Source organism: Nerophis lumbriciformis, linkage group LG24 (genome assembly GCF_033978685.3).
Source record: "Nerophis lumbriciformis linkage group LG24, RoL_Nlum_v2.1, whole genome shotgun sequence".
Taxonomy (NCBI): Eukaryota; Metazoa; Chordata; class Actinopteri; order Syngnathiformes; family Syngnathidae; genus Nerophis; species Nerophis lumbriciformis.
The window spans coordinates 8,973,864-8,985,000 of record NC_084571.2 but is presented as its reverse complement, the minus strand read 5'-3'; the positions used below and the strand labels follow the sequence as shown (position 1 = coordinate 8,985,000).

The following is an 11,137-nucleotide window of genomic DNA, read 5'->3' as shown; positions in this document are numbered from 1 at the left end:
TTAGCTGCTGTGTAGCTGCTAGCTTACAGTAGCATATAGCCTACCATGTTTGCCTTTTGTAAATGACTTGACTAAAATAGAAGACATTATGGGTTTATTAGAGGACATTTAGATGTTAACCGGCTGTATCGCACAAGTATCACTCACAAGTAAACATGCTGCAGGATTGGTTGTATTGCACATAATATCACACAAGTAAACACACTACAGGACTGATTGTATCGCACATGATATCACACACAAGTAAACACGCAGAGGGGTTGCTTATATCGCACATTATATCACACAAGTAAATTGTCTGCAGGACTGCTTGTATCGCACATGATATCACACCAGTAAATACACTGCAGGACTGCTTGTATCGCACATGATATCACACAAGTAAATACGCTGCAGGACTGCTTGTATCGCACATGATATCACACAAGTAAACACACTACAGGACTGCTTGTATTGCACATGGTATCACACAAGAAAATACGCTGCAGGACTGCCTGTAACACACATGATATAACACAAGTAAATACGCTGCAGCACTGCTTGTATCGCACATGGTATCACACAAGTAAATACGCTGCAGCACTGCTTGTATCGCACATGATATCACACAAGTTAACACACTACAAGACTGCTTGTATTGCACATGATATCACACACAAGTAAACACGCTGCGAGGTTGCTTATATCGCACATTATATCACACAAGTAAATTTGCTGCAGGACTGTTTGTATCGCACATGATATCACACCAGTAAATACACTGCAGGACTGCTTGTATCGCACATGATATCACACAAGTAAATACGCTGCAGGACTGCTTGTATTGCACATGATATCACACAAGTAAACACACTACAGGATTGCTTGTATCGCACATGGTATCACACAAGAAAATACGCTGCAGGACTGCCTGTAACGTACATGATATCACACAAGTAAATACGCTGCAGCACTGCTTGTATCGTACATGATATCACACAAGTAAATACGCTGCAGCACTGCTTGTATCGCACATGATATCACACAAGTAAACACACTACAAGACTGCTTGTATCGCACATGATATCACACAAGTAAATATACTGCAGGACTGCTTCTATGGCACATGATATCCCACATAAGTAAACACGCTGCAGGACTGCTTTTATAGCACATGATATCACACATAAGTAAACATGTGCGGACTGCTTGTATTGCACATGATGTCACACATGAGTAAACACACTGCAAGACTGCTTGCATCGCACATAATATCACACAGAAGTAAACACGCTGCGAGACTGCTTGTATCACACTTGATATCACACAGAACTAAACACACTGCAGAACTGCTTGTATCTTACATAATGTCACAAGTAAACATGTTGTGGGACTGCTTGTATCGCACATGATATCAGACACAAGTAAACACGCTGCAGGACTGCTTGTATCTTACATCATGTCACAAGACTGCTTGGATCGCATATGATATCATACACAAATAAACACATTGCAGGACTGGTTGTATCGCACATGATATCACAAACAACTAAACACACTACAGGACTGCTTGTATTGCACATTATATCAGACACAAGTAAACACGCTGCAGGACTGCTTGTATCACAAATGATATCATCACACGCAAGAAAACACGCTGCAGGACTGCTTGTATCACACATGATATCGCATACAAGTCAACGTAATACAGGACTGCTTGTATCACACATGATATCACACTCAAGTCAACATAATGCAGGACTGCTTGTATCCCACATGATATCCCACTCAAGTAAACACGCTGCGGGACTGCTTGTATCACACATGATATCTCACACAAGTCAACGTAATACAGCACTGCTTGTATCTCATATGATATCACACACAAGTCAACATAATGCAGGACTGCTTGTATCGCACCTGATATCACACACAAGCAAACACGCTGCAGGACTGCTTGCATCGCACATAATTAGTTTTCTTTTGTTCATATCGTACCGATATCCAATATCAAAATCGACTCGGCGCACCCCTGCTTGGAGGTAGCTTGTATGTTCCATGATGTTTTTGGGAGGGCGGTCTCACTGGGCGAGGACACGCTGAGCAGAATGTCGAATTTGTGTCAGACTGCTCTTGTTTGCCTGAGTGACCTTCTGCATGAGACTAGAAACCCAGCTAAAATCCCACATTTGAACAGGAACTATTGATCAGGTGAGACACATTCCAGGCTGAGTGCAGTGTGTGTGTGTGTGTGTGTGTGTGTGTGTGTGTGTGTGTGTGTGTGTGTGTGTGTGTGTGTGTGTGTGTGTGTGTGTGTGTGGTCTCATGTTGCACAGCCTAGAGCCTAGACGAACACAATTTGACCAAAATAGAAGCAGAATTGATCACATGTTGGATTATTTACATTAGGGGTGTCCAAAGTGCAGCCGGGGTCCTTCCTCTTGTTTTTTATTCCACCCTCTGCATATTGTAAAGAGTAAACAATTTTAATAAGATGTATTCTAACAGATATCACACTGCACTCGTCCCTCATCACTTTCATAGTGTGTGGTGTAACTACTGCAGATTTTTAAATCATATTTTATGTTGGTTTTTTTTTGGCCAAAATAAGACATTTTAAGCATAACAATGTCCAAATGAAGTAAAAATATCAATACTACAGTAGTATTGGCCGCTAGATGGGAACAAACCTATCTGGGCGTAGGACTAGATCAGGGGTCGGCAACCCAACATGTTGAAAGAGCCGTATTGGACCAAAAATACAAAAAACAAATCTGTTTGAGCCGCAAAAAGGTAAAAGCCTTATGTTAGTGTTATAATGAAGGCAACACATTAAGTAAGTGTCTCAGAGTGTTAGATAACTCCTGGAAATTACTGGCTTAAAACTGCCCAAAGGTATAGATGTGTGTGCCCAAGTTAAAGTAAAGGACAGGCTGTCTTCTTCTAATGGACTTATTACAATCTTTGCAAGCTGGGTAACGTTTGCCGTGGTCTGGAACAACATGGTAGCGTTTTGCTGTGGTCTGGAACAGCATGACACACAATCAGAAATGCAGCCAATATTACATACAGATAATGTGTCATGAGACATGCAAATATAAATTAAATACACAGAGGACATAAGTAAAGGAAATTAAATGATATACTTACAAACGAGGCATAATGATGCAATATGTACACACAGCTAGACTAAATAGCATGATAGCATGGATTATTGGCACTCCACGCAAGTCAATAACATCAACAAAGCTCACCTTTGTAAATTCATGCACAGCATAAAATGTTTGGTGGACAAAATGAGACGAAGGAGTGGCATAAAACGCGTCTTTCTGTGGCAGCGACAGAGAAAGTTGTACACGTAAACCGACTACGGTGAGTTCAAGGATTGACAAAATTAAAAGGACAAAACGGCGCTAGGCAAATACTGTCATAAGTGAAGCATAAACACGAACATATTAAACAGTGGGCTTTCTAACAATTGGGAAGGTCTGTGTTGTGTGTGTCCTCCTACAGAAACATTATTAAAACAATAAATATATTTCCCCCCCATCTTTTTCCAATTATTGAAAAAGCTCCAGGGAGCCACTAGGGCGGTGCTAAAGATCTGCATGCGGCTCGAGAGCCGCGGGTTGCTGAACCCCGTACTAGGCGAAATTGCTGAAAACTGTATCTCCATGTACGTAAGTGTTTTGAAATGGTTGATATCGATATTTATTGATATTCTTTATGACCAATGGAAAATAAGGAGCAGGGGAAAAAGATTTGAAATGTAACCATTTTATTTGAAATGTAACCTTCCTCTGATTATAATCCCCTTAGCTATCAAGGCAGAAAGGAAATGTCAACACAAGCAATGAAAACACTCAAACTATGTCAACAAGTTAGTAAAATCACATTAAACACTAAACAATAAGCTCTTAAAAATAAGGAATATGTAAGAAATGCTTCATAAAGTGTAAGAAAATAGTGCAAAGTGTGAAAATGTAAACAGAAACATGAAAATAACTATTTTCTGTAGGTTTAGTGCAGAAACCTGCTCACCCTTTAGAGCTGTGCTCTAAAGGGTGAGCGCGGCTAAGGTGGTGTGGTATTAGCGGTCTTAGTGGGGACCAGTGCCTTGCATTATTTACAGACCACATTGGTCTGACTACGGCCCCTTTGAAAAAATCCAAAAAAGTGTCATACTGTCCAGGTGACTTTTTCTCTTTTATCCACATTTTCTTCATTTTTACTTTCTCTTCTCACTCCATGCAGAGAATCAACCGCCAGACAACAAGATGGCCCAACCAAACTTGATAGTTGATACTGTTACCTGATTGGCTGTTAGCATGTCATTCCCACTGATCAGTGATCACTTCCTGCATTGCTCGGTTACCAGCGAGCGAGTGTCTTTGTTCATGCAACCAACCTTGCTTCTCAACTTTTACTTTTTTCCGATGAAGAATAAAAAAATGTATCGAACGCTTTACGAATGCATTCGATATCGTTTCATCGGCCCAGCCCTATCTGGACGAGCTGCTCAGTTTGGCGGCCGCTGATTGGCTCACCCTCCGGTCCTGCCTGTGCGAGCGTAAAAGTCCAAATGTGGGTGCTACTTCATGTCTAGGAGGCTGTTATGATGTTAAAAATAGTTAACGTGATAACAACAAGTTCATGCTCATTTCCTTTAGCACTACTTTATTTTTTTTTTGACATGTGTGACCGTCGGCCCACATTGTAAGACTGCGGTAAAATGTGCGTGTTTGTGTCGAACTGCTTAAAAAAGCATAATGTTTAAAATGTACACACATATACAGTATATGTGTATATGTCTATATATACATGTGTATAGGTACATATATATGTGTGTATCTTTGTATTTATTTACATATATACATTTATAGGTCTCTATATGTCTACACAATGTGTGTGTATAGATGTATATATTTATATAATTTATATATATACATATATACATACATATACATATATAGTCAAGGTTTCTGTGGTTAATTCGTTATACAGTGCTCAATACCGGGGTAGAGCAGAATATATATAAAAAACCCTGACGAGCAGGGAAACCTGTGAAACAGGCTTGTTGGGATGATATAGCCTCTGTGTTATTTCCTGACCTAACGTACATATACATCTATGTATATATGGAAATGCACATATATATATATATGTATATATATATATATATATATATATATATATATATGTATCACACATATATACATATATACGTATTTGTATGTATATATGTATATATATATAAATATGTACATATATATACACACACATTTACAAACATATACAGACATTTATATATACATATATACACACACATATATATATACATATACATATACACATGTACATATAGACATATACACAGACATATATACGTATATGTATATGTATATATATATATATATATATATATATATATATATATATATATGTATATATATACATACATATATATATATATATATATATATATATATATAAATATATACACACACACACATAGACATTTACAGGCATATATATGTATATATATACATACATACAGTATATACACACACATATATATACATATACACATTTGTATATATGTGTATATAAAGGCTGCAACTAACGATTAATTTGATAATCGATTAATCTGTCTATTATTACTTCGATTAATCGATTAATAATCGGATAAAAGAGACAAACTACATTTCTATTCTTTCCAGTATTTTATTGGAAGAAAACAGCATACTGGCACCATACTTATTTTGATTATTGTTTCTCAGCTGTTTGTACATGTTGCAGTTTATAAATAAAGGTTTATTTAAAAAAATAAATAAAATAAAAATAATAATAAAAAATAAATAAAAATTAAATTAAATTTAAAAAAAAAAATATATATATATATATTTAAAAAAAATTGCCTCTGCGCAGGCGCATTGCATAGATCCAACGAATCGATGACTAAATTAACCGCCAACTATTTTTATAATTGATTTTAATTGATTTAATCGATTAGTTGTTGCAGCCCTAGTGTATAATACATATGTGGTAGAAAATGGATGGATGGATATGTATATATGGAAATTGACATATGTATATATGTCACACACACATTTATATATATATGTATATATATTTATATACATACACACACACTTATACATAAACATATACAAACACATATATTAGTATATCATTAAAAATCATTAAATTAGATGTGCTGTAACCTGTAGAAACCCTGACTAAATGAACTAAGCTAATAATGAATATGTTTTCTTACTAAACTATCAATACGATTTCAGCGCAAATAAAAATACAATTTCACCTCTTTAGTCATACTTTTTGCGCTTAAGACACTTTGTGTAGCTTCGGACTTCTTCTGTTTACCACTGCCACTCGTGGTGGCAAAGTGTACTGCAACTGGTTTGGTTGCGTTCCTAATGTTGTGTCCAGTGAGTGTACATTTCACCAAGCGTGTTCCTCAAGCTCACGTGTTCTAATTCCGAGCGTTACCGGGCCAACTGGGACGATCCAAACCAGGCCGCCCGTGTCGCCAAAGTGTGTTGATCCTGGAAGGGAAGCACTATTAATACTTCCCAAAGTCACGCGCTTACGGAGAAGTGGCTTCAGGTGCGCTCTCGTCGAAGTTTGACACACTTTGCATCTTCATCAGGCGTCCATCTTGTCCTTTCAGGGCCCTGGCTGACATCCTGAGGCAGCAAGGACCCGTTCCCATTTCTCAGTACGAGCACGACAACATGGACGCAATGGACTGCTCGCCCAAAGACGACACGCCGGTCAGGGCCTCTAAGAACCACTACACCCCCGTCCACAGCAAGTCCTCCAACCACGGTACGTTGCAGGACCCATGTTTATGTAAAGGACTGTCATGGTGACGCCGACCTCGCGCTCTCTAATCTGCAGCCGCGAGAAAGCGCTGATCCGTCAGCTTTAGGCGTCAATCTTTCTTAGGGGGGAATGTGACAAGTTAAATACCGAAGATCAGAACCCGACTTCTAACCCTCACGCTTTTGTGCCCACTGGGTGTTAACCGCCAACCTCTGTCTTCTTGTGTGCTTTTTGTCTCACGTTGCTGCTCCTCCTACTTGTATCCCCTCTCCACTCTCCTGCTCCAGGGATCATCTCGCTCGCTCGGTGTCCTACTATCCTGTCCCAGATTTACCATGTCACCCTCTTCTACTTGAAAGCATGCTAGCTAACAGCTAACGTTTAAGTGGAACACTCGCTTTGTTTGCTCAATAAATCATCAAATAAAGGCATACACTTGCCTTCTTCTTTGTAAAAGTTAAATGAAACATCCTTTTACAAAGCTTGTACCACTAAATGCTTATTTAGAATGTGTAACAGTACCTACTTACATAAGGTGTGTAACGCTACTTACTTACATGAGCTGTGTAACGCTGCTTACTTACATAAGGTGTGTAACACTACATACTTATTTAAAGTGTGTAACGCTACCTACTTATATAAGGTGTGTAAAGCTACTTACTTACGTAAGGTGTGTAATGCTACATACCTACGTAAGGTGTGTGACGCTACTTACTTACATAAGGTGTGTAATGCTACTTACGTAGGGTGTGTAACACTACATACTTATTTAAAGTGTGTAAGGCTACCTACTTATATAAGGTGGGTAAGGCTACTTACTTACATAAGGTGTAAGGTGTGTAACGCTACATATACAGTATACATAGGACGTGAAATGCTACTTACTTACATAAGGTGTGTAAAGCTACATATACAGTATACATAGGATGTGTAATGCTACTTTCTTACATAAGGTGTGTAACGCTACTAGAGATGCGCGGTTTGCGGGCACAACCGCGGAGTCCGCGGATTATCCGCGGATCGGGCGGATGAAATTTAAAAAAATAAGATTTTATCCGCGTGCGGGTCGGGTCGGGCGGATCATTTGGATTTTTTTTTTTTTTTTTTTTAATTTTTTTTTTTTTTTTTGCGGGTGGCAGTTAAACCAATTGGGAAATATATATACATAGTTAAATGTTGTTACCCACATACGAAAAACGAGCAGGCACCTGCTGCATATGCCACAACAGAAAAAAAAAAAAAAAGAGATGGACACTTTTACGGAGCGGAGAAGGGACGCCTCGCCGGGGTCCGGGACCGAGGCCACTTCCCCCGAGAGGGCTCCACCGGGAGCCGTAGCTGAGGCGATCCGCGAGAAGGGCCCGACGCACGTCCAGGGTCTCTACCGCGCCCACCGCACACTTTTAACAGTATGTCGTGCTGTGAAATACAGCCGACAGGATTGCGCACCAAACAGAGGCCAAAGCGCATGGTGCAAGAGAACAAAGGACTTCTTTCATTTAAGGTTTGTGATAAACCATCAAACTCATTCGTTAAAAGGACTCTGTAGTAATATAAAGCGAATTTTTCTGGACATTATCATGCAAGAAAAGTTTATTTTTGGGACCGCGATCACCGCGTAATGATTTTCAAAGGTTGCATTACAAACATGTAACTGTCCCATGTGATCAGCCAGTGCGATTGGAAGTCCATGCTCAATTATTGTCTCCGTAAATAAAACTTCGGCATTTATCACATCCAAAGAATCTGTTTGGGCGACGAAAAACGTTGAAAGTTTTCCACTTGTATCGCTAGCAACGGCATTGGACTTGTGTTTTTTTGTCCCAAAGTGGTCTTTTACATCGCTAATTCCTCCGTGTCCGATCGAAAAATCTTGTCTGCACAAGGTGCAATTCGCGTAGTTTTCACCCTTTTTTTTTTTTAATTAATGAAAAACCGTATTTTTTATCACTGCACCCGTAACCCGGAATAGGTTGATGAAAACCGTACGAATTACGGGAAAACCGGAGTAGTTGGCAGGTGCCTCACTAATGCCTTGCATCGTCTATATTAGATATACCGGGCGGATGGCGGGCGGATGCAGTTCTGATCAAACGTTACATCGGGTGGATGGCGGATGGTTGACGACTTTCTGATGCGGTTGCGGATGAAATATTTGCCTATCCGCGCATCTCTAAACGCTACATATACATTATACATAGGGCGTGTAATGCTACTTTCTTCAGGGTTCGTACGGGTGCTTAAAAACCTTGAAAATGCTTGAATTTTAATGTTGTGTTTTAAAGGTTTGATAAATGCTTGAATTTTGGGTGAGGTGCTTGTAAATGCTTGGAAATGTTCATCATATTTCTCGGCAGTCTGACTCAATAGGTTAATTATAAAATGGAGAAAAATAAGATACGTTTTTCTTAAAAATGAAAGCTACACGCTTGATCTGTTGGCTTTGCACGAGCCCTTACATTAGGTTGTTGTCATGCCAGAGCAGTATACGGCTCTGTGTCGCCACAAGAGGACAGTGGTGCATCGGTCCATTATGCCGGGAGGTTGTCGTTTTAATGAACATTGGATGGAAAATGACAAATACAAACTTTGGATAAAACGTGGACCAAATCTGCGCGTAGCCTGCTGCAAAGTATGCAAAAAGGAAATCCAACATGGTTCGATGTATTTTTTGCGCCATTATTTTGGTTGTCTACTTAACTTGTCTGACCACCTCAGTTAAAGCAAACAAGTTACATGTTGTCGTTTTGGTCAATTGCATTAAAATGGTTACATTATTGTAATTATTATGTATAATTTGTAACCTTTTTCACAACTTAGAGCTGAGTTAATATGAATGATTTTGTAGTTTTTACACAACATGGTTGTATGCGTTTCTTGCTCTATTATTTTCATTGTCCTACTTAACTTGTCTGGCTACCTCAGTGAAAGCAAAAAAAAGTAAACTTTTGTCTTTTTGTTAATTTGTTATCATAGCCACAGTTATAAGGCTAGATATGCTTAATGGAAGGTGACTGAGGTGTTGTGAAACAAACAACATATTTTCCTTTAATTTATTATCCTTATATTAATGTGGAACAGTTTTGTTTATAAATGAGTGAAATTGACATTTTGAGGGTGCGTGTATTTATATCACATTATGCAATGTACAAGCACAAATACGGTGTGAAACAATCCGTGCTGTTCGATGTCATTGAGTGCTGTAAGTAAGAAAAAGAACAAGAAATTTGATAGAAAACACAAATGGAGACACGTTTGCAAACACCAATGACATTGAATAGTCACACTGCTTCATTTTCTATGCCCCGTTCAGTTTATGGTAACTGCTGCTTCAATGTTAGGCTTAGGTTTTTCCAGATTTTCCATATTTTTCCTACAGACAGCATTCGGTGACCTCAAACAACAAGGCTATGGATTGATTCACACTGGTTTTCGCCTTTTGAAGGGTACTGGAAAAACTGGAAAATTGATCTTGAAAGTCCTTCAAAAGTGCTTGAATTTGGCCATGGAAAAGGTGTACGAACCCTGTTACTTACATAAGGTGTGTAACGCTACATACGTACATTAGGAATGTAACGCTACATATACAGGACGTGTGAGGCTACTTACTTACGTAAGGCTTCTAACACTACGTACTTACAAAAGGTGTGTAACATTACATACTTACGTAAAACCTGTAACTCTACATACTTAGGTAAGGTTTGTACAACTACATGCTAACATAAAGTGTGTAGCGTTACATAGTTACGTAAGGCCTGTAACACTACATACTATATAAGGTGTGTAGCACTACATACTTACATAAGGCCTAAAACGCTACATGCGTACATAAGGTGTGTAACAATACATACTTACATGAAGCATTTAACTCTACATACTTAGATAGGGTGTGTAACACTACATACTTACATAAGGCCTGTAACACTACATACTATATAAGGTGTACACTTACATGAAGTGTGTAATGCTACATACTTAAATAGGAATGTAACGCTACATTAAAATAAGAGGTGTAACGCTACATACTTACATAAGGCGTGTGACGCTACATACTATATAAGGTGTCTAATGCTACATACTTACAAAAAGCGTGTCGCGCTACATACTTACATAAAGTGTGTAACGCTACATACTTAAATAAGGCGTGTAACACTACAATAAAATAAGAGTTGTAGCACTCCATACTTAAATAAGGCGTGTAACGCAACATTAAAATAAGAGTTCTAACACACCATACTTAAATAAGGCATATAACGCTACATTTAAATAAGAGGTGTAACACTCCATACTTAAATAAGGCGTGTAACGCTAC

General features: G+C 38.6%; 1 protein-coding gene across 2 annotated transcripts in view; it reads left to right on the top strand.

Annotated features, from left to right (window-relative positions):
- Positions 1-11,137, top strand: part of LOC133620191 (protein shisa-6-like) — a 116,868-nt gene that overhangs the window by 4,622 nt on the left and 101,109 nt on the right. For both annotated transcript variants that reach the window (XM_061981469.1, XM_061981468.1), the window contains exon 2: positions 6,671-6,828. In XM_061981469.1, the coding sequence (XP_061837453.1) occupies positions 6,671-6,828 (158 nt within the window). The remainder of the gene's footprint in view (positions 1-6,670; positions 6,829-11,137) is intronic.